A 25,596-nucleotide genomic window follows, 5' to 3' on the forward strand; every position below is an offset into this window, starting at 1 on the left:
CACCACCACCAGGTCACACCACTTTCCTCACCACCACCACCACCAGGTCACCCCACCCTCCTCCTCACCACCACCACCACCACAGGTCACCCTACCCCTACTCTCCTCACCACCACCACCACCAGGTCACCCCACCTCCCTCCTCACCACCACCACCACCAGGTCACTCCCACCTCCCTCACCACCACCACTACCAGGTCACCCCACCTCCTCCCCACTCACACTCTCCCTCACCCACACTCTCCTCACCACCACCACTACCAGGTCATCCCACCCTCCCTCACTCACACTCTCCTCACACCACCAGGTCCCACCTCCCTCCCCTCACCACCACCAGGTCACCCCACCTCCTTCCTCCTCACCACCACCCCACCCTCCTTCCTCCCCACCACCACCACTACAGGTCACCTCACTCCTCCTCACTCACACCTCCTCACCACCACCACCACCACCAGGTCACCCACCTCCTCCCCACCACACTCCTCACCACCACCACTACAGGTCACCCTGCCTCCCCACCACACCTCGCCCTCACCACCACCAGGTCACCCCACCTCCTTCCTCCCTCACCACCACCACCACCAGGTCACCCTACCCTCCCTTCCTCCCTCACCACCAGCACCACCAGGTCACCCCTACCCTCCTCCCTCACCTCCTCACCACCACCACCACCAGGTCACTACCTCCTCCCCCTCACCACTCTCACCACCACCACCAGGCCACACTACTGCACAAAAGGGCAATATGGTCATGTTAAAAAATTACAACGGACAGGGCCGCTGACTTATCTATTTTTCAGTTGACACGAACCTACGAGACCTTAACCTAACCTAACATAGGGTAGTTATGGTTAGGTTAGGTTAGGTTAGAGTCATATACTTAAGAAGAAAAATTCTAGCCATCAAGTTCGCGGTATATTCTAACATGAACCAAAACAAAAGACAACCAGCGGAGGTCAACAAACATAATATTTTTCATGAATGCTGATGTAACCAACTGAGGTCATCCAGTGATCCGTAGGTCAGGTCAGGTCAGATCAGATCAGTATATGATGAGCCGAGAGTGACTAATTAAGGAGTTTGTTGAGTTGTTAAGTGAGATAATTTTGAGGTCTTTAGCGCAGTCGTGAATTAAGTGCAGAAATATCTAGAGGTGATCGTGAGGTGTACTCCTTACCTCCATCACTCTCTCCCTCACCTCCTCCATCACTCTCCAACAGTCGTCAACACACAAGACAGTTTATCACCCTGCACTTCAACTCTCCACAAAGCAGGTCATGACAAAGCTGGGTCGGTCGCGTGGTTCACCTGACCTCCTGTGACCTACCGTGACCCGACACTCTTCATTAGCCACAAACTCATTTCCTAAGAAGTTGTTGATGGAATGACAAAGACTTAGCAATCACAACGACTTTAATCACCAAAGGAATCTCCGTCTAACTTAACCTAACCTTACTTAATCTAGCCGTACCTAACTTAACCCACCCAGGTAACGTTACGATGTCTTCAGGTGATCAGCTCCGGATATCGTGGGCGAGGGTAGGGTCCAATAACAAGGGAGTACAATACACACTGCGACACACCCATCGCCTTGACAAATTGACCTCTTCAACACGGGTCAAATACACTTCCGGTGAGCCACGTGACCTGACCTGACCCCCCGAGGAGCTGTGGAAATTGCTATGTTTCCTGGACTTACAAACAATCACTTGACAACTGGGAATGATGACTGGACAAAGCTGTGTTAGAGATAGGGTAGGGTAGGGTAGATGTGGGTAGGGTAGGGTAGATGTTGGTAGGGCAGGGAAGATGTGGGTAGGGGTAGGGAAGGTAGGGTAGGGTAGATGTGGGTAGGGTAGGGGAGGGGTAGATGGGGTAGGGTAGGGTAGATGTGGGTGTAGGGGAGGGGTAGATGTGGGTAGGTAGATGTGGGTGAGGGGTAGGGAGGGTAGATGTGGGTAGGGGTAGTGATGTGGGTAGGGAGGTAGGGTAGGGCAGATGTGTGGGGTTGGAGTAGATGTGGGTAGGGTGGGTTGGGTAGATGTGGGTAGGGTAGGGGAAAAACATGGAAGTCTGCAATAGGCCGGTTGGCCTGTGCATGGCAGCCCTGTCGAGAGTTACTACCACTCTCTATCATCCATGAATCTATCTAGCCTCCTTTAAAATTTTCTAGCGTTCCAGCACACACAAAGTTGCTAGGGGTAGGGTAGGTTAAGGTAAGGTAGGGGTGGAGTAGGGTAGGGTAGGGGTAAGTAAAAGGTAGGGGTGGGGTGTGGGGGGGTAGGTTAAGGTAAGGGGGTGGAGTAGGGTAGGGTAGGGTAAAGGGTGTGCAATGGGGTAGGGGTAGGTAGGGGTAGGTTAAGGTAAGGTAGGGTGGAGTAGGGGTAGGCGGGGTAAGGTAGGGTGAGTAGGGTAGGGTAGGGTAGGTTAAGGTAAGGTAGGGTGGGAGTAGGGTAGGGTAGGGTAGGTTGGTTGAAGGTAGTGGAGTAGGGTAGGGGTAGGGTAGGTTAAGGTAAGGTAGGGGTGTAGGGTAGGGTGGGGTGGGGTTAAGGGTGGTGGTGGTGAGTGGGTAGGGGTAGGGGTAGGTTAAGGTAGGGAGTAGGGGTAGGGGTAGGGGTAGGTTAAGGTGTGTAGGTGGGGAGTAGGGTAGGGGTAGGGTGGTACAAGGTAGGGGTGGGAGTAGGGGTAGGGGTAGGGGTAGGCAAGGGGTGGGGTAGGGGTAGGGGTAGGGGTAGGGGTAGGCTGGGGGAAGGGGGTGGGAGTAGGGTAGGGGTAAAGGTAAGGTAGTGGAGTAGGTTAGGTAGGGGTAGGTAGGTAAGGTAGTGGGTAGAGTAGGGTAGGGTAGGGGTAGGGAAGGTAAGGTAGGGGTGGAGCAGGGTAGGGTAGGGTAGGGGTAGGTTAAGGTAGGGTAGGTTGGAGTAGGGGTAGGGGTAGGGTAGGGCAAGTGTGGGGGTAGGGGTGGAGTAGTAGGGTAGGGTAGGGGTAGGTTAAGGTAAGGTAGGGTGGAGTAGGGTGTAGGAGGGTAGGTTGTAAGGTAGGGTAGGGTAGGTTAAGGTAAGGTAGGTGAGTAGGGGTAGGGTAGGGGTAGGGTAGGTTAAGGTAAGGTAGGGGTGGAGTAGGGTAGGTAGGCTAAGGTAAGGTAGGGTAGGGTAGGGTAGGGTAGGTCAAGGTGTAGTGATAGGGTAGGTAGGGTAGGTTACAAAGGTAGGGTGGGAGTAGGGTAGGTAGGTTAAGGTAAGGTAGGGTGGAGTAGGGTAGGTAGTAGGTTAAGGTAAGGTAGGGTGGAGTAGGGTAGGTTAAGGTAAGGTAGGGTGGAGTAAGGTAGGTGAAGGCAAGGTAGGGTAGGAGGGGTAGGAGGATTGGTTAACGTAGGGTGGATAGAGTAGAGTAGGTTGGGGTAGGGGTAAGTGAGGTCACGTAATTTCTTGCGCCTACTCTTCAGGTCAGAGGGTGGTTTTGCGCTACAGCTCACAGGATGAGTAGAGGGTACACAATAACCAGCCGTCTCCACATGATCCAATCTGACTAAATTCTCTGCCACTAAGTCTCTGTCGGTACTACCACTGTCACCACCCACCACCACCACCACACCCCACCACACCACCACCACCCCCACCACCACCCACCACCACCACCACCACCACCACCACCCCACCACCACCACCACCACCACCACCCCACCATCACCACCACCACCACCACCACCACTCACCACCACCACCACCACCACCACCACCACCACCACCACTCACCACCTCACCACACCACCACCACCCACCACCACCCACCACCCACCACCACCACCACCACCACCACCACCACCACCACCACCACCATCACCACCACCACCACCACCACCACCACCACCACCACTCACCATCACCACCACCACCACCACCACCACCACCCCACCACCACCACCACCACCACCACCACCACCACCACCCAACCACCACCACCACCACCACCACCACCACCACCACCACCACCACCACCACCAACCACCACCACCACCACCACCACCCACCACCACCATCACCACCACCACCACCACCACCACTCACCACCACCACCACCACCACCACCACCACACCTCACCACCACCACCACCACCACCACCACCACCACCTCACCACCACCACCACCACCACCACCACCACTCACCACCACCACCACCACCACCACCACCACCACCACTCACCACCACCTCCACCACCACCACCACCACCACACTCACCATCACCACCACACTACCCACCACCACCACCACCACACCACCACCACCACCAACCACCACCCACCCACCATCACCACCACCGCCACCACCCCACCACCACCACACCACCACCACCACCACCACCACCACCACCACCACCACCACCACCACCACCACCACCACCTCACCATCACCACCACCACCACCACCACCATCACCACCACCACCACCCACCACCACCCCACCACTCCCACCACCACCACCACCACCACCACCACTCACCATTCACCATCACCACCACCACCACCACTCACCACCACCACCACCACTCACCACTCACCATCACCACCACCACATCCCACCAACCACCACCACCACTCACCACCACTCACCACCACCACCACCACTCACCATCACCACTCACCACCACCATCACCACCACCACCACCACCACCATCACCACCACCACCACCACCACCACCACCACCACCACCACCACCACCACACCACCACCACCACCACACCATCACCACCACCACCACCACTCACCACCACCACCACCACCACCACCACCACCACCACCACTCACCACCACCACCACCTCACCACCATCACCACCACCACCTCACCACCACCATCACCACCACCACTCACCACCTCACCATCACCACCACCACTCACCACTCACCATCACCACCACCACTCACCACTCACCACCACCACCACCACCTCACCACCACCACCACTCACCATCACCACCAACACCTCACCACCACCATCACCACCACCACCACCACCACCATCACCACCACCACTCACCACTCACCATCACCACCACCACCACCACCACCATCACCACCACCACCACCACCACTCACCACCACCACCACCACACTCACCACCACCACCACCACCACCACCACCACCACTCATCACCACCACCACCACCACCACTATCACCACCACCACCACTCACCATCACCACCACCACCACCACCACCACTCACCACCACCACCACCACCACCACCACTCTCACCACCACACCACCACCACCACCGCTCGTCAGTCACAGGACACCACAGCACATACACCCTCCCATACATGTGTCAATGTCTGAGGAGCTGAGGTAAGATAGAGGAGGCGGTAGAGGGAGGAATAAGAGGGAGGCCGGAGGGGTGAGGGTCGGGAGGGGTGAGGGTCGGGAGGGGTGAGGGTCGGAGGGGTGAGGGTCGAGGAGGGTCGGGAGGGGGTGAGGTCGGGAGGGGTGAGGGCCGGGAGTGGTGAGGGCCGGGAGGGGTGAGGGTCAGAGGAGGGTCGGAGGTGAGGGTCGGGAGTGGGTGAGGTCGGGGGGTGAGGGCAGGAGTGGTGAGGGTCGGGAGGGGTGAGGGTCGGGAGGTGAGGGTCGGGAGGGTGAGGTCGGGAGGAGGAGGTCGGAGGGGTGAGGGTCGGGAGGGGTGAGGTTCAGGAGTGGTGATTGTCAGAGGTGAAGGTCGGAGGGGGAGGGTCGGGAGTGGTGAGGGTCGGGAGGTGAGGGTCAAGTGGTGAGGTCGGGAGGGGTGAGGGTCGGGAGGGGTGAGGGTCGGGAGGGGAGGGTCGGGAGTGGAGGGTCGGGAGGGGTGAGGGTCGGGAGGGGTGAGGGTCGGGAGGTGAGGGTCGGGAGGGGTGAGGGTCGGGAGGGTGAGGGTCGGGGGGTGAGGGTCGGGAGGTGAGGGTCGGGAGGGGTGGGAGGGTCGGGAGGGTGAGGGTCGGGAGTGGTGAGGGTCGGGAGGGGAGGGTCGGAGGGGTGGTGAGGGTCGGGAGTGGTGGAGGGCCTGGGAGTGGTGGAGGTTCGGGAGGGGTGAGGTCGGGAGGGTGAGGTCGGAGGGGTGAGGGTCGGGAGGTGAGGGCGAGGAGGGTCGGGGGGTGAGGGCGGAGGGGTGAGGGTCGGGAGGGGTGAGGGCGGGAGGTGAGGGTCGGAGGGGTGAGGGTCGGGAGGGGTGAGGGCCGGGAGGGGGAGGGTCGGGGGGGGTGAGGGTCGGGAGGGTGAGGGTCGGGAGTGGTGAGGGCGGAGGGGTGAGGGTCGGGGGTGAGGTCGGGAGTGGTGAGGGTCGGGAGGGGTGAGGTGAGGATTGTCGGGGGGGAGGGGAGTGGGAGGTCGGGGTGGTGAGGGTCGGGAGGTGATGGTCGGGAGTGTTGAGGGTCGGGAGGGTGAGAGTCGGGAGGGGGAGGGTCGGGAGGGTGAGGGCCGGGAGGTGAGGGTCGGAGGGTGAGGGTCGGGAGGGTGAGGGTCGGGAGGGTGAGGGTCGGGAGTGGTGAGGGTCGGGAGTGGTGAGGGTCGGAGGGGTGAGGTCGAGGGGTGAGGTCGGGAGGGGTGAGGTCGGGAGGTGAGGTCAGGGTGGTGAGGGTCGGGAGTGGTGAGGCCGGAGTGGAGGGTCGGGAGGGGTGAGGGTCGGGAGGGGTGAGGGTCGGGAGGGGTGAGGGTCGGGAGTGGTGAGGGTCGGGAGGGGTGAGGGGGGAAGAAGGGAGGGGTGAATTACCTAGGTTACAGGGAAGTGGTTGAGGCAGCGCTGGCCTGTACCTCTCACGTTACCTAAATCCGGGAAATATTTACTTAACCTCTCAGACATAATCCGTAATCCCCCGCGCGCGTCTGGCTGCCTGTCCAGGGATTAACAATACAACCATTTAATATGACCTAAACTGACCTAACCTGACCTGATCTAACCTAACCTAACCTAACCTAACCTAACCCAACCAACCTAACCTGACCTAACCTAATCCCAACCTAACCTGACCTAACCTGACCTGACCTAACCTAACCTAACCTAACCCGACCTGACCTAAACTGACCTAAACTGACCTTAACCTGACCTTAACCTAACCTAACCTAACCTACCTAACCTGACCTGACCTAACCCAACCTAACCTAACCTGACCTGACCTGACCTGATTTAACCCAACCTAACCTATCAATTAGGTAAGGAATGCGGTTAGGTTCAGTAATCAGGGTATCAGTTGAGGGCAGTAGTTGAGGGTAGTAGTTGAGGGCAGTAGTTGAGGGTAGTAGTTGAGGGCAGTAGTTGAGGGTAGTGGAAGTTGAGACAGTAGTGAGGAAGTTGAGGGCAGTCGTTGAGGCAGTAGTTGAGGGCAGTTGAGGGGTAGTTGACGGCAGGAAGTTGAGGGCAGCATTTGAGGGCAGTAGTTGAGGCAGTAGTTGAGGTGCAGTTGAGGGCAGTAGGAGGGCAGGAAGTTGAGGGCAGCTGAGGGCAGTAGTTGAGGGCAGCAGTTGGGAGGGTGGGGCAGTTGAGGGCAGCAGTTGAGGGCAAAGGAGGCGCAGCTGAGGGCAGTAGTTGAGGGGCAGCAGGAGGCAGCAGAGGTGCAGAGGCTGAAGGGCAGTTGAGGCAGTTGAGGCAGCGAGGTAGCAGTTGAGGGCAAGGGGCAGCAGTTGAGGCGTAGTAGTTGGGAGGCAAGTGTGCTGAGGGCAGCAGTTGAGGAAGTGTGATGGCAGGTTGGGGGCAGTAGTTGAGGGCAGAAGTTGAGGGCAGCAGTTGAGGGCAGCAGTTGAGGGCAGTAGTTGAAGGCAGTAGTTGAGGGCAATGGTTGAGGGGGCAGTTGGGAGGGCAGCTGGAGGGGCAGCAGTTGGAGGGGCAGAAGTTGAGGGCAGTAGTTGAGGCAGAAGTTGAGGGGCAGTGAAGTGGAGGGCAGTAGTTGAGGCAGTAGTTGAGGCAGTGTTGAGGGGCAGCAGTTGAGGCGAGCAGGTGGAGGTTGAAGGTGTAGTTGAGGGCAATGGTTGAAGGCAGTAGTTGAGGGCAATGGTTGAGGGAAGTAGTTGAGGGCAGCAGTTGAGGGCAGCAGTTGAGGGCAGTAGTTGAGGGCAGCAGTTGAGGGCAGTAGTTGAGGGCAGCAGTTGAGGGCAGTAGTTGAGGGCAGGGGCATGACGTCTAGCCTATCAGATTGCAGGATACATGTCAGGTGATCACCGGGACCTGTGTAGGGGATTACCTGCTTATTAATATCCAGTGTAGTGATGATACTTCCTACCTGAGGCTCCACCAACCAGGCGGAACAGTGGAACGGTGATCCAGGTGGAACAGTGGAACGGTGATCCAGGTGGAACAGTGGAACGGTGATCCAGGTGGAACAGTGGAACGGTGATCCAGGTAGAACGGTAGGATGGTAGTACAGGTGGAATAGTGGAACTGTGACCCAAGTGGAAAGGTAGGTTGGTAGGGCAGGTGGAATAGTGGAATGGTGACCCAGGTGGAACATTGGGGTGGTAGAAAAGAAGGATGGTAGGACAAGTGGAACAGTGGAACGGTGGGGAGAGGAGTAATAAAGTGTGTGTGTGTGTGTGTGTGTGTGTGTGTGTGTGTGTGTGTGTGCAGATGGTGGTGTAATGCGTCTAGTGTGGCAGCATTATGTTAGTGTTAAGGTGCAAGCACTGCTTGCTTCCTCTCACTTTCAGCCGCCGCTGCTGGCTAGCCCTCGTGGCGAACAGGGAAGCAACCTGCATAAGAACATAAGAACATAAGAATGGAGGAAACTGCAGCGGGCCTATTGACCCATACTGGGCAGTCCCGTTTATACCCAACCCCTATTGCTCATATAAGCATCCAACCTATGTTTGAAGCTATCCAGCGTATTCAAGTTAATGATGATATTTGGTAACTTGTTCCATTCATCCACTACTCTGTTTCCAAACCAGTGTTTACCTATTTCACACGAAATCTAAATTTGTCTAATTTAAAACCATTGTTAGGAGTTAACTCCTGGTTGGATAGTTTGAGTACCCTTTGTTTAACCCTGACTTCCATTTATACACCTCTAACATGTCGCCCCTCACTCTACGTCTCTCGAGGGAGTGCAAATTAAGATGCTTTAACCTGTCTCTGTATTCAAGGTTCCTAATGCCCGGGATTAGTCTTGTCATTCTCCTCTGGATTCTTTCCAAGGATTCTATATCCATTCTGTAATACGGTGACCAGAACTGAACTGCGTAATCCAAGTGAGGTCTCACAATTGCTAGATATAATTTTAAGATGACCTCGCTAGTCTTGTAACTAACACTCCTTTGGATGCACCCAATTACTTTATTAGCCTTGTTATGAGCAAAAACACATTGTTTACTTGGTTTAAGATTCCTACTTATCATTACTCCTAAATCTCTCTCGCAGTCGGATTCCACAAGGGCATCGTTGTTCATCTGGTAACTGGTTTCCCTGTTTACATCTCCTATAATGAGTACTTTACATTTGTCCACGTTGAATTTCATCTGCCATTTTTCCGACCATTCGAAAATTTTTTTTAGATCTTCCTGTAGCTTTGCTGAGTCCTCGTCAGATTTAATTACACGTCCTATTTTAGTGTCATCAGCAAATTTACTTATGTTGCTGTCTATGCCGATATCTATGTCGTTTATGTATATAATACATAATAATGGTCCAAGTACTGAGCCTTGGGGAACACCACTTGTGACGTTGCTCCAATGGGACTTAGTGCCGTTAATGCTCACTCGCTGTTTCCTGTCCTGTAACCACGCCCTAATCCATTTAAGGATATTACCTTTGATGCCATGCCCTTCTACCTTTCTAATTAGTCTTTCGTGGGGGACTCTGTCGAAGGCTTTGCTAAAGTCGAGATATACCACATCATAATTGTGCCCCTTGTCCACCGATTCGAAAACTGATGAAAAGAATGTTAATAGATTAGCTAGACATGAACGCCCACTTGTGAAGCCATGTTGGGAATCATTGATCAACTTGTGCTTCTCCAGGTGGTTTCGAATAGAGTTTGAAATAATTGATTCTAGTAATTTACCTACTATTGATGTTAGACTGATTGGGCGGTAGTTAGAGGATAGTGATCTATCCCCCTTCTTGAAAATCGGTATTACATTCGCTATCCTCCAGAATTCTGGTACTACACCTGTTTTTAATGACATGTCAAACAACTTTGCTAAGGGTACACTAAGCTCTTCCTTACATTCCTTTAATACTCTGGCAAATATCTCATCGGGACTAGGTGACATATTAGGCTTCAGTTTGTCTATTTGCTTATTAACATCGTTACTAGTCACTACTATCTCGCTTAATTTGTTTTCTTCACTATCTCTGAATAGAGTCGGTGCCTTGGGTATCATGTTTAAATTTTCGGTGGTGAAAACTATTGAAAAATATTTGTTCAGATTATTGCTCATTTCTCCGTCGTTATCAGTTAGCTCCCCGGTATCTCAACGTATTGGTCCAATCTTATCTCGTGTTTTAGTTTTATACATTTGGTCGAATCCTTTGGGGTTTGTTTTCGCCTCCCCTGCTATCTTCAGTTCATAATGCCTCTTCGCTTTTCTTCTCTCGGTCTTAACCCTACCGGCCAATACCTTATAATACTCCCGGAGGTAAATTTCGCCACGATTTATCCTTCTACCTATAGCCTTCCTTTGGCCAATAATGTTCTTTAAATAATTATTTATCCATTTAGGGTCATTGTTGTCTGATCTGAGTTTTTTGTATGGTATGTTCTGCCTTTGTGCATTAAGTAACTCATTATTTAAATTGTCGTGGAACTCGGCAATCTCAGATCTCGTTATCAGGAGGGTGTCATCTGTCAAGTTCACACCCAATCGTGACACCCCCTCACCCAGCTGCCTCTTTAAACCATCAAAGTTTGCCCTTCTGAAATCTGGGACTTTAATGGAATTCCCTTTACGTCTGACCTGAAAATCTATCTGGAATCTAATTTCTTTGTGATCGCTGTTTGCAAGTTCGTTCCCTACCTCGACATTGCTAATGAGGTTTTCTCTGTTCGACAGAACTAAATCGAGTATATTATTACCCCGGGTGGGTTCGGTTATATGTTGACTTAGGAAACAGTCCTGGATCGTTTCGAGGAAATCCTCTGATACTGAGTTACCTGTAAGGTCAGTCCAATCTATTTGGCTAAGGTTAAAATCACCTACTATTCAGACTTTGTTGTGTATGGATGCCCTGCGCATTTCATCCCAGATAAGTCGCTCATTAACTCTATCAAGATTGGGAGGTCTATCAGCATATACCTAGATCACGCGCACCTGCAGTGATTTACTTGCATATTACTCCTATGATTAATTTTTCCTACCGTCGATTAATTCTATCCAAATTGTTTCTGTATTCCGCTCAGTTTTTATTTCCTTATTTATTTCGCACTTCAGATTATCCCTAACATAGATGGCTACTCCGCCTCCTTTCCTGGTCTGCCTATCGCTATGGAACAATTTAATCCGCAATTTGGTATTCGACCTGTAACTCACGTGAGTCTAGGTTGATCCATGTTTCAGTGAATGCTATAATATCGATTTTTTCGGTACATACCAAGACCCTAATATCATCCATTTTGTTTCTCATACTTCTACTGTTCGCCTATTAGACATTTAAGTTAGTCGTGTTCTGAGTCCTCCCTTTACCGCGTTTAGGTTTAAACGCCCTGTCTAATTTAGTTTTGTCATCATTCCTAACACTATTTCCCTGTAATCTTTCACTTTGTTTACCCGCTCCCACTGCATAAGTCTTCCCCTGCCAGTACACAGCCTCCTCACCATCAAGACTCCTGCTGTGCCTCCTCGTGGCAACACACGGTAACTGGATGCCTCATGGGCCTAGGCTAGACCAGCAGGGGATCTCGTAGTAGCAGTGGGCCCCAGAGGGACGGTACATAGGACTACTTGGCCTACTCCCAGAAGATGGTCGACTCACAGAACGGGGGTCTGGCTACACCTTCTTCTGGAAGGGTAGGCCTGCTGCAGAGAGAAACAGCATTTATGGAAGTGACTTTGACATTTGACATTTGTCAATCCTTCTTACACAGTCTAACTGAAATGCCAGCTGGGGTCATCGAGCTCCTCCTTGACGCTCCGAGTCCCACTGAATTACTAATATAATGCCTTCGTCATCTGTGCATACGCCCCAACACTGGATGCAGAGGATGGTATCAAGGAGGTCTTTTACTGCGACCTTGACAGAGTGCTAACCTCTAGCCCCAGTGAAGATAAGGTTGTGCCCCAAGGTAACTTCAACACCCACGATCCAAACACTGGCGTCATTGACTACATCATTGTCAGAGAAAGTGATCGCCGAGATGTCCTCATCACCCGAGCCATACGTGGCTCAAACCACTGTGGTACAGATCATTGGCTCGTCAGGGCCAAACTCTCCTTTCACGTCGCCCCAAAACGGCGAAGGCAACAAGCCTCTAGAAGAGGTTTTAACACTAAGCGTCTGGAGGATCAAGCGGTAGCACAAGCACATGCTTTCAGAGTGCAGCTCGAACATGGGCTGATAAACATCCCGATAACAAACAGCCCAAATCCCAGTGCCGAATGGGGTATCCTCGACGCTGTCATCTCAAAAACCTGCAGAGAGACCCTTGGCCAGATCGAAAGAATACACCAGGACTGGTTTGATGAAAATAACCCGGAAATCAATTTACTCGTCGATGGTAAGCGTGCTGCTTTCCCTAATTGACAGAACAATCCTTAGTCTCGGACCAAAGCTGATACCTTCCACGAGAAGAAAAACAAATGAACGAATGGTGGAGAAACAAAGCGAGTGAAACACAAAAACATGTGGATCAACAAAAGATACGTCAATTTTTAAATTCCACTGAACAAATTTATGGCCCAACTACTCATGGCGCGTACCCCTTCTGCTCCGCTCATCCGACGTCACCTCCCTAATTAAAGACTATGAAGGCCTCCTTTAGCGCTGGAAAGAGCACTACGATTCGCTGCTCAACCGTAAACTGATGTGGATGACCTGACTACCCAGCAGGACTCTCAGCTATCCTCCATCCTATGACGAGGAAGCTACTGCCAGATGAAAAATAACAAAGTACAGGGCCTGATGGAATCCCAGCCGAGGTGTATAGAGCAGGAGGACTTCTGCTTACCAGCCGTCTCCACTCTCTCCTGGAGAATATATGGCAGAAGAAGGAAATCCCCCAAGCTCATAAAGACCGGTCAGACTGTGACAACTACCGCTGGATCTCACTGCTGTCCGTAGCTGGCAAAATTATCTCCTGAGCGGAAAATTTCCTCCCAGAATCTCATTGTTGCTTTAGACCATCACGTGGCACCACTGACATAATCTTTGCCGCTCGTCTGATACTGGAAAAGTGCAGAGAATAGCGTCGTGATTTGTACATGGCCTTCATTAACTTTACTAATGACTTTCATTCGATCAACAGGGAAGCCCTCTGGTGAACCCTCAGCCGTTTTGACTGCCCAACAAAATTCATTGACATTGTGAGGCAACTCCACGATGGCATGAATATCAGTGTCCTGCACAACGGCACCCAGTCTGAGTTCTTCCCCATCCAAACGCGGGTAAAACAAGGATGTGTACTGGCACCAACTCTCTTTTCCATTTTCTTGGCTGCCTTCCTCACCCGTGTCAGTGCCTATTTAGCCGGCGGGGTGGACATCCAGTACCAGATGAAGGGGCCTTGTGGTGAATGTACAGTACGTAAAACTCAGATTCTCTTTCACACTGCCCCTGGTTCAGGCACACCTCCGCCAACCATCCAGCTTAACGGCACTACCCTCTCTAGTGTTACCCACTTTCGGTATCTCGGCTCCCTCCTGTCCACCAACGCTGACATCGCTGAAGAGATTCAGCACCGAATCAGATGTGACTGTCGAGCTTTTGGCAAACTCCACAAAGTTGCACGTATATCGAGCAGTGGTCCTCCCCACCCTGCTATATGGCAGCGAGACATGGGTCACATACAGGGGGCACCTTAAGGCACTTGAAAACTTTCACCAACGTAATCGACGTTCCATCCTCCGAGTTCGCTGGGAAGCCAAGAAAACAAATGCCAGTATTCTCGCTGACACCAACTGCAGGAGCATTGAGACTCCCATTATCCATGAACAACTACGCTGGACTGGCCATGTTACCCGCATGGACGACAGTAGACTGCCAATGCAGCTACTTTACAGTCACCTTACGAATGGCAAACGTAACACTGGCGGGCAACTGAAAAGGTATAAGGATAGTCTTAAGGCAAACCTGAAAAAGTGCCAAATCGACCCCCTCACCTGGGAGACGATTACTCCACATCGTAACGCTTGGAGGAGTACCGCGCGAGAGGGTGTCAATACTTTCAAGTTAGCCCGACTGCATACCGAGGTAGAGAAGCGCCAGCGCCAGAAAGACGCTGCCATCGCCCCTCCCGCACTAGATGCAGCCCTCCACATGCACAACATCTATGGATAGTCCTGCCTCATATCGGCCTGTCGAGTAACCTTAAAGCTCACCAACGAAGGTGACATCTTTAATAACTCATATCATTTTATCGTAGCTGGATGATCGTTGTACTCGATTCTGAGGGGCAGTAAAGTAGTCATGCATAATAATAATAATAATAATAATAATAATAATAATAATAATAATAATAATAATAATAATAATAATAATAATAATAATAATAATAATAATAATAATAATAATAATAATAATAATAATAATTATAATAATATTGGAAATAATAATAATTATTGGTTTATTGAAAGAGCATGGCAGCCGGAAGGCTGTAAATATACAGTTACATAATTAGGGAATGGGTCACTTGATTGACAAATAATATACAAGTAACATAAGTGATACAAATATGATATATAATAACAAGGTGGGGAGAAGGTCATACTGCAGGGCATTTCAACATAGTAACAGTGCAAAAAGGTAAGACTGGATGAGAGTGAACACACTGGTTGATTATGAGTTGTTGAGAGTTTTTACAATGGTTAGGACTGGGCTGTTCTTATAGCGATCAGTACGTGCTAGTATGGGCTGGATGCAGTTCTGGTGAATTGAATTGAATTGAAACAGTTTATTTATCCAGAAAAACACAGATACAGAGTGGATAATAATAACAATATTAACATGGCTGAGCCAGTTGAGAACCTGAGCTCTCTTTGAGGCACCTGATATATACTATACATTTATCTCAAGGAAGTATTATGTAGCATTTAATATCATCTGGAATAGTACAATAGCATGGTGGAAATAAGAACAACTCATAATGTTACCACGGTTATCACTTCAATATTTATTTATATTATTTATTTAGAATTATTTTTTATTTATATGTTTTTATATTATAAATATATACATAAATTACAGTGGAATTGAAAAACATAAGTATAATGGGGGAGCAGTACAACATGGGTTGTACAGTATTAATGTTGAACAAGAGGACAGAGCTGTCAGGATTATGTCTAGTTGGCAAATATATTTTATTGCAATGGCAATTTCTTATCTATTTACATGATAATTTCTGATAAAACGGTTTTGATGGTACAATAAAAGCAGGTATTGTAAATATAGTAGGTGTTACAAGAAATATTAATACTTAGACAATAAATATTTTTTAAGGGATGATTTAAAGGAAGGGAGCGTAGTCTTTGCTCGGATGGGTGGGGGTAAGTTGTTCCACACCTTCACACCATGATATTTTATGGAGGTCTGGGACTGAGAGGGGAGCATGGGGGGTGGTCTTAGTAGCTCTGGGTGCCTTAAGTTGTATCTCTGATTATTCCGGAACTGGAAATAATTATTGTCAAGCAAGTGATTGATTCATTTGTAAACAAAGAGGGCACAGCAGTAGGTGTTAATATCCTCGAATCTTAAAATTTTCAATATAGCAATTTTTTCATTTGTGTGATCTGTTTTTTTTTCAAGTAGGTCATTGTCTGAACAGCTCTCTCTTGTGCAGTAACCAGAGATCGTGTTTTTGAAGACAGTGTATCAGGTGTTGGTAAACAAGATGATGATAGATTTCTTTCATTGCTGTGAGTGAGTGACTGTCGAGTGTGATACATGATACCACACTGTTTATTGACTTTACTGTAAATGGCTTGTGTGTGGTTTCTCCACTTATGTTTCTCATCAACAATAACTCCGAGGAATTTAGTATTTTGTTCGCGTTTGGGGACTGTATTACCAAGGTACAGGGGGTCCAAGTCTGGGGGTAAGTTTTTCCTTTTGTGAAAGATCGTGTAGTGGGTTTTCTCAAGGTTTAAGGTCAGTTTATTACGTATTACCCAGGTCCTGACTTTAGTCAATTCAGTGTTCATAGTTCTCATCAAGGAATGGAGGTCTGAGTTGCTGGCATAGAGATTACTATCGTCTGCAAATAAGTTGTATTTTATGAGTGAGCTGGCGTGGACTATGTCGTTTATGTACAACAAAAACAGTACTGGACCGAGAATGGAACCTTGGGGGACTCCATACAAGATTGGCGAAGAGTCAGATTGGTGATTATTATAGCAGACATACTGCTTCCTGTTGGACAGATATGAGGTAAACCAATTGTGGGACAGGCCCCTAACGCCGTAATGTTCAAGTTTTGAAAGGAGGATGGTATGGTCGACAGTATCGAAGGCTTTAGAGATGTCCAAGAATATACCGACTGTGAACGGACTGTCATCAGAGGAATTTAAGATGTTGTTAGTAAAGGATAGCAGAGCACTCTCAGTCGACCTTCAAGCTCTAAATCCAAACTGGGAGTCTGTAAAGATGTTATTGACACTGCAGAAGGAGTTTAGTCTACTACATGCTAGCTTCTCCAGTATCTTACTCAAGGCTGGGAGGACTGATATGGGGCGGTAATTCTTGAAGAGACCTTTGTCCCCAGATTTTTTATATGCTGGGTGAACTTTAGCAATTTTCAGTTTATCCGGAAAGACACCACTAGTGAAGGAGGAGTTACAAATGTGGAGGAGAACAGGTAGTAATAAGTGGGCTACTTTCTTAATGATGCTCGTTGGTATATTGTCTTCGCCTGCTGCTGCATCTTTGGACATTTTTATGATGGCCAGTAATTCATCTGCTGTGACAGGGGATAAGAACAGCTCATTTTGCTGTCTGTTTTGCAGGTAGGCTCTAAATTCCTCCTGGTGATCAGGGATGCTCTCTGCAAATTTTTTGCCAACATTAATAAAATATTCATTGAAGTGGTTGGCAATGAGGGAGGGTTCCGTTATAACCGAATCGTTTATCATAAAAGCTGAGTGGGGGGCCGAAGGCTGAGTGTTCCTGTTCTGAATAGAATTTATGACATTCCAGGTTTTCTTACTGTCGCCTGATGCTGACTGGAGCTTATTTGTATAATAGTTACGTCTGGCATTTCTAACTGCTTGAGTTACTCTATTTCTGATACTTCGGTAAGCATCACCGAAAGTTATGGGTCTTTTTGCAAATTTCCTTTGGAGTTTGTGTTTTTCCTTTATCATTATCTTAATTTCGCTTGTGATATAGGGTTTGGAAATGGATACAGTTTTCACTGATTTAGTCTTGAGCGGGAAGCATTTATCAAAGCAAGCATTGAAGATGCAAGAGAAGTTGCAGCTGTTCACGTCAGGGTTGTCGGAGGCATAGACAAGATCCCAGTTAGCATTCATTAGGCTGTTTTAAAAAAGGAGCTTGTTGTCGGTGCAGTAGTCTCTGTATTGTACCGAGACTTTACTAGACCTTTCAGGTCTTGTGGCTGTTTTATACATGGCAAAAACTGGGAAGTGATCTGAGATATTGTTATAAATAATTCCACTTGTAAGGTTGTTAGGAGTGTTGTTAGTCCAGATATGATCTATCACAGTGGCAGAGGTGGCAGTTACTCTAGTGGGTTTGGTTATAGTGTTGAAGAAGAGCTTAGAATGACAGGTAGCAAGAAGGTCTAATACTGAGGTGTCGGTTTCTGATTTTAATATATCAAGGTTAAAATCTCCTGTAATGTAGCAAAGTTTCTTCACTGAACTTATGATAGAGATAAGCTCCAAAAATTTATCAAGAAAATTCCTTACATTAGTGTGGGGTCTTCTGTAGATTAATCCTACTAGGATATTTCGTGTGTCGTTACGTAATTCAGTGAAAACACTCTCCCTGTACTCCTCCTGAACCTTTAAATCATCTCTTACAGAAGTGTTATACTTGATATCAACATATAGGGCGACACCACCACTGTGTCGTGACGTGTGGACGCAGTGTCTATTATAATTAGGAATGTTATACAAATGGTCAATATCGTTAGTGAGTTTGGTCTCACAGAACCCAAGTACATCAAATTTGTGGGCAATAGAAGATAAACACTGATCTAAAAAGGTATCTAGATGAAGGGGAATACTGCTGATGTTATGGCTATTCAAGGAGAAGGAATGAGGTAGTAGAAGACTAGAACTAAACTCGGGAGTCAGGAAAGTAATAGTTACAGTTGGGGTTGGTGTAACCCAGTGAGTTTTGTAGAAAGGCATCAGGATCGATATGAGGGAGAGTTGTGTCGACACCATGGGTAAAGGGGGTGTAACACATACGATCTAGCACATCTAAGGGAATGACACTAGCATCATCATTGTGGGAACATTGATACTGATTAAGAACAGTAAACTCAAGTCACTAAGATTAATGAAGAAAAGATCTATGAAAATTATAATAGTGTGAGGTAACATACTCACTAGTGCTACAACCAACAGAATTAGGATGACCGGAGGGTGCTTCTGTCACTTTCGGTTTTAGCGAGGGCTGCTGGTTTCCCACCACAGAGGGTAGACGTGCAATACTCGAGTTGGCCGTTGGGGAAACTCCTCAGGTGATAGCGACGGTGGCTGGTTCCCTCAGTGGGGAGGGGTCCTCGAGGAGCTGGGGAGTTGGTACAGCTGTGGTGGGTGGTGGGCGGGTGTCATGTGCCCGATCCCCCAACAAGGGTTTATGGTAGACATCGTGTTTCCTTGTTTCTAAGCTACTTTAAACTGGTTTAATTCTTTAATTCTCGGACGAGGGATCTCGGGTGAACGAATGAGCCGGTGTCGAGGGTAGTGCAGAAGCTTTTCCCTAAACTTGCAGATGAGGTCGTGGTGATGATCAGAGAGAGCAGAGAGAGTCAGTGTGTTGAGCGCTTCTTGATATGCGGAGTAGGAAGGGGAGAGAATAATCTTGCATGCCTTCTTCTGCACGATTTGTAGGTGTTTCCGTTGTGTGGCATTTAGGGAGGAAGACCGGGTAGGGGCGGCATAGGTGAGCTTGGGAAGTGTGAATATTGAGTAAACACTGAGGAGCTCGGGCGCAGGAACTCCGAGGGACTTGAGTCGAAGGAGGAGGTGGAGACAAAAACTGTAAGGTGTAACAACTTTTTTGACGTGTGTTTTCCAATTTAGTTTGTTATCTATAGTGACGCCGAGGAGCTTGGTGGAGCCCACAACCTGGAGTGTGTTGGGACCCAAAGTAATGGAGGGAGATGGGACGAGGTCAGAGGAGAGGTTGATGTGCATAACCATGGCCTTGGTAGTTACGATTGTAGGTAGGTAGGTGTGTGTGTTCGTGTGTGCGTGTGTGTGTGTTTGTGTGTGATAAGTCTTTCTTTAAGGAGGACGTTAGTTAGGTTGAGCGGCTGTGAGGTCTTTGTTCTCTCCTCCACCGATGTCCAATAAATCCTTGATAAAGTTGTTGGTTAAACAAGGTGCCTTACAATACCACACACACACACACACACACACACACACACACACACACACACACACACACACACACACACACACACGGTATCTAATATCTTAAGTGTGAGGTAAATAATGGAAGTCATTAGTAATGTGTAAGATGTGGGTCATTAAAGGTGAAGTAATGATTGACGCTAATTAATCTTAGGACTGTATTTACACCTGCAGTTAGCTAATTAATGGACGTAATTAGTGAGGGAATATGGGTAAAGACTTATAGGGTCATTAACAGGTTAGTTTATTATAGATATTAATTAACGTTGGGCTGTAGGTAATGACTCTACAGTGTGTTATTATTGTGTGTAATTAATAACACTACAGTATTGAGGGTTCTGGTGGTTCATTAGCTGTAATCACTTAAAGGTTCAGAGGTTCAAGGTTTCGGGGTTCAGAGGTTCAGGGGTTCTGGGGTTCAGGGTTTCAAATATTTATGGGTTCAGGGGTTCAGATGGTCCAGAGTTTTGCGGTTCAAGGTTTCAGAGGCTCAGGGGTTTAAAGGTTAAGGTCTCAGAAGGTTCAGGCGGTTTTGGGGTTCGGGGGTTCACATGGTTGAGAGATTTTGAGGTTTTGGGGTTCGGACAGTTCAGAGGTTCGTGGTTCAAGAGTTCACGGGTTCACAGATTCGTGGATTCAGAAGGTTCAGAAGATTCAAGGGTTCGGTAATAGGGTTTTTCTAGATCTTACCGTGGTGGGTTAGGTTAGGTTAGATGAACGTGAGTAAAGGGCCTCTTATCCAAATCTAATACCTGCCTTGACGTACTGTGATAGCCCTACCCACCCCTAAGGCCCTTAAGGTAAATACAAAACCCTCTCCATAGCCCTTAATCAGCCTAAGGGAAGTCTAGGAGCATAAGAGAGAGATGTGTGTGTGTGTGTGTGTGTGTGTGTGTGTGTGTGTGTAGGTGATGTAAGGGGTGTTATGTAAGGGGCTCCTAAGGGGTGTAGGGCTGGATAAGGGGTATTAAGGGTAGAACGAGGGGCATCTAATTATCCTACTCCAGGGGTTAAGTCATCGCCTCCTCATACAGGTCCCAGGTAACCACTACATCCCTCCTCACACAGGTCCCAGGTCACCACCCCGTCCCTCCTCACACAGGTCCCAGGTCACCACTACATCCCTCCTCACAGGGTATGGCACAAGTCTTTGCTATCTTAACTTCCCTCTTATGGTTTCTCTCCCCCATTTTGTTCTCTAATTTCTAGCTTCCCTGAAAACCGATCCATGACAGTTGTTGTCGAGGGATCGATCTCTCGCTCTTTCTCTGCCAATAGTGGTGTCCCACAGGGTTCTGTTCTTTCACCTACTCTCTTTCTTCTTTTTATCAATGATTTACTTCAAACTACAACTAATTCTATCCATTCTTACGCTGATGATTCTACTTTTCACTCTTCTTCACATTTCCCCCTTCCCCCTAATTCTCAAACTAGATCTGTTTCTAGAGCTGATATCATTACTTCTATCAATACGGATCTGTGCAGCATCTCCGAATGGGAAGGTAGAAACTTAATTGGTTAAAATTAATAGTAATAAAACTCAGTATTTACCAATTACACTTTCCAAATAAGATGATCTCCCACCAATCACATTTCAGGACGCAATTATTCTGCCAAACAGATATGCTAGGCCTCACCATTTCCTCTAATATGTCATGGAAGCCACACACCATCAACATTGCTAAAGCTGCCTCCCGAAAGTTGGGAATGCTGTACAGATGCCGTAGCTACTTCACTTCTGAGCAGTTGCTTCAAGTATATAAGAGATTCATTCATCCTAACTTGGAGTACTGCTCTCATATCTGGGGTGGCTCTTCTTCTGTCCAACTGTTAGATAGGGTGGACTCAAAGGCATTTCGTCTTATTAACTCTCCTCCTTTAGTTGATAATCTTTCTTTCCTTTCTCTTCGAGGCAATGTTGCTTCACTCTCTCTTTTACAGGTACTTCAACGGGCAATGTTCGGTGGATTTGGCATCCTGTGTACCGCCGGCAAGGCCGTAGGCTCGTAACACACGTTATAGTACATCCTTCTTTCCTCACACAGCCAAACTATGGAATGCTCTGCCTTCTTCTGTGTTTCCATACTCATACAATCTGTCTCACTTCAAAAAGATGGTTTACCGGCATCTTCGTGGTGTACATTAATATGACCTTTTTCTCTTCTATTTTTAATTTCTTTTTACAAAATACACAACACACAGGTCCCAGGTCAGCACCCCGTCCCTCCTCACACAGGTACCAGGTCACCACCCCGTCCCTCCTCACACAGGTCCCAGGTCCGTGGTCATGATAAGGTCATACACCTCTCCACATGTCGTCGCGTGCCCTTCACCTCCCCCACCGCGAGGTCACCAGCGATAGGTAGCGATAGGAAGCGATAAGAAGCGATAGGTATTATTGATAACTGGTAGACCGAGACCCAGGGAGGTGAGGTATGGGAGATAACCATCACACACACACACACACACACACACACACACACACACACACACCACACCACGCACACACACACACACACACACACCACACCACGCACACACACACACACACACCACAAATGCGCACACACACACACACACACACACACACACACACACACACACACACACACAAACCACTCTGCTTAATTACCAGCCCCCCTTCCCACTGACTTAGTAGAAGAATGTGAAGTATCAAAACGCCTGGACAAACTAAAATTAAAACGCTCTTCCACCCCCATTGACTTACCAATGAAATTCTTCAAGGAGTTCTCCCCGGAGCTTGCTAAACCCCAATGCTCCATCATCAATGCTTCTCTCAGTCAAGCTAGATGCCCAGCTGACTGGAAGACCTCTTATGTATCACCAGTGCCCAAGTCAACCAGCCCACAATCCTTAAATCAGCTACGACCTATTGCAATCACCCCAATACCCAGCCTAATCTGTGAAAGTTTTGTGCTCGACTTGGCTTATGCTGATATTGCAGGAGTCGTAGACCCTCAGCAATTTGGCAATATGAAAACTTCCTCCACCACTCACTGTCTTGTCAGCTTTCTCGATTACATATACCGCCATCTCGAGAAACGAGAAACGTCTGTAGCTGTCGCCTTCATTGATTTCACTAAAGCATTCGACCTAGTCGACCACAATATAATCATCAACAAAGGTATTGACCTCGGGCTTCGGAGAAGTCTTATACCATGGCTTACAGACTTCCTCAGTTACCGACGCCAAGCTGTACGCTTCCGAGGGGCTGCCTCCACCTTTCAGTCACTCGCCTGTGGCGTCCCCCAAGGCACCAAGATGGGACCACTCTGCTTCCTTATGCTCATCAATGATGCCCTAAGAGAAACCCCTGCTCGCTGGAAATATGTCGACGACTTCACCATTGGGATCAGCGTCAACAATTCTGCTCCCGACTATACCGCCCTTCAGGATTTATTGAGCAGTCTCCAAAACTGGGCCACCAACAACCATGTCACAATCAACCATACCAAGACCATGGTTATGCACATCAACCTCTCCTCCGACATTGTCCCACCTCCTTCCATTACTTTAGGTCCGAACACACTCCAGGTTGTAGATTCCACGAAGCTCCTCGGCGTCACCATAGACAACAAACTAAATTGGAAACCACACGTCAGTGAAGTTGTCAAATCCTCCAGTTTCCGTCTCCACTTCCTCCGCCGACTCAAGTCCCTCGAGAGTTCCTGCACCCGAGCTCCTCAGTGTTTACACAACATTCATATTTCCCAAGCTCACCTATGCCTCCCCCACCTGGTCTTCCTCCCTAAATGCCACACAACGTAAACACCTAGAAAAAGTGCAAAAGAGGGCATGCAAGATTATTCTCTCCCCTTCCTACTCCACATATTAAGAAGCGCTCAACACACTGACCCTTTCGACTCTCACTGACCATCACCACAACCTCATCTGCAAATTTGGTAAGAAGCTTCTACACCATCCTCGACACCGGCTCCTACTACCACCTGAGATCCCTAGCCCGGAGAATTGCTGTTAGACACTAAACCGCATCCAGCCCATACGTGCACGAATCCGATCGCTATAAGAACAGCCCAGTCCCAACCATTGCAAAATTATCAATTACTTGTACAAAACCAGTGTATTCATGCACTGTAGTTTGAGCTTTTCCCCATCTAGTTATTATATATCTTATTTGTATCACTTATGTTACTTGTATATTATTTGTAATTCGAAACCCATTCCCCAAATATGTAACTGTATGTTTTCAGCCTTCTGGCTGCCAAGCTCTTTCAATAAACCGTTAATTATTATTATTATTATTATTATTATTATTATTATTACCATACCGCACCATACCGCACACACACACCACACCACACCAAACCACACACACACACACACACACACACATACACACACACACACAACACCACACACACACACACCACACCATACATACACACACCACACAGCATCACCATACCGCACACACACACACCACACCCACACACATCACACCATACAAACACACACACACACACACTGTGGCCACCATCATAGGCCACTGCCACCATCATAGGACACTGTGGACACCATCATAGGACACTGTGGCCCACCATCATGAGACCTGTGGCACCATCATGGGTCACTGTGGCCACCATCATGGATCCTGGGCCACCAGAGACCCTGTGGCCACCATCATGAGACACTGTGGCCACATCATAGGACACTGTGGCCACCATCATGGGTCACTGGCCTCCATCATAGGACACTGTGGCCACCATCATGATACACTGTGGCCACCATCATGGGTCACTGTGGCCTCCATCATGGGACACAGTGGCCACCATCATGGATCACTGTGGCCACCATCAGAGGAGACTGTGGCCACATCATGGACACTGTGGCCTTCATAGGACACTGTGGCCTCATCATCAGACCACTGTGGCCTCATCATGGGACACTGTGGCCTCTCATGGGTCCTGTGGCCTCCATCATGGGACACTGTGGCCCACCATCATGGGAACTGGCCACCATCATTGCTGTGGCCACCATCATGAGACACTGTGGCCACCATCATGGATCACTGTGGCCTCCATCATGGGTGTTGCCACCATCATGGTCCTGTGGCCTCCATCATGGACACTGTACCATCATGGGTCACAGTGGCCTCCATCATGGACACTGTGGCCTGTCTTGGGTCACTGTGGCCTCCATCATGGGACACTGTGGCCCATCATGGGTCACTGGCCATCATGGGTCACTGGCCTCCATCTGGGACACTGTGGCCACCATCATGGGTCACTGTGGCCACTTCATAGGACACTGTGGCCACTCATGGGTCACTGTGGCCTCCATCATAGGACACTGTGGCCACCATCATGATACACTGTGGCCATCACCTGTGGTCACCATCATGGGTCACTGTGGCCTCCATCATGGACACTGTGGCCACCATCATGAGGTCACTGTGGCCTCCATCATGGGGCACTGTGGCCCACCATCATGGGTCACTGTGGCCACATTCATGGACACTGTGGCCACCATCATGGTCACTGTGGCTCATCATAGGACACTGTGGCCACCATCATGATACACTGTGGCCACCATCATGGTCACTGTGGCCTCCATCATGGGACACGGTGGCCACCATCATGAATCACTGTGGCCACCATTAGAGACTGTGGCCACCATCATAGAGACACTGTGGCCACCATTATGGTCACTGTGGCCACCATCATGGGTCACTGTGGCTCCATCATGGGACACTGTGGCCACCATCATGGTCACTGTGGCCCATCATAGGACACTGTGGCCACCATCATAGGTCACTGTGGCCTCCATCATGGGACTCTGGCCACTCATGATACACTGTGGCCACCATCATGAGACACTGTGGTCACCATCATGGGTCACTGTGGCCTCC

At 49.1% G+C, this 25,596-nt stretch overlaps 1 protein-coding gene across 1 annotated transcript; it reads right to left on the reverse strand.

The window, feature by feature from the left end:
* Positions 1-7,206: 7,206 nt before the first annotated feature.
* LOC121874073 (proline-rich protein 36-like) lies at positions 7,207-24,412 on the reverse strand. Its single transcript, XM_042377959.1, has 2 exons — positions 24,287-24,412; positions 7,207-8,136 (listed from the first exon to the last, which is right to left on the reverse strand). The coding sequence occupies exons 1-2, from the start codon at positions 24,410-24,412 to the stop codon at positions 7,207-7,209; spliced, it is 1,056 nt and encodes a 351-aa protein (XP_042233893.1).
* Between the last annotated feature and the right edge of the window lie 1,184 nt (positions 24,413-25,596).

This window comes from Homarus americanus, unplaced genomic scaffold (genome assembly GCF_018991925.1).
Source record: "Homarus americanus isolate GMGI-L3 unplaced genomic scaffold, GMGI_Hamer_2.0 scaffold51440, whole genome shotgun sequence".
Classification (NCBI taxonomy): domain Eukaryota; kingdom Metazoa; phylum Arthropoda; class Malacostraca; order Decapoda; family Nephropidae; genus Homarus; species Homarus americanus.

Coding starts and splice junctions, on each gene's coding strand:
- LOC121874073 (XM_042377959.1), bottom strand. CDS start 24,412: ATGGTGGCCACAGTGTCCTATGATGTGGCCACAGTGTCTCATGATGGT. Junction 8,137..24,286: donor GTGCCACAGGTCTCATGATG/GTGGGCCACAGT, acceptor CTGATAGGCTAG/ACGTCATGCCCCTGCCCTCA.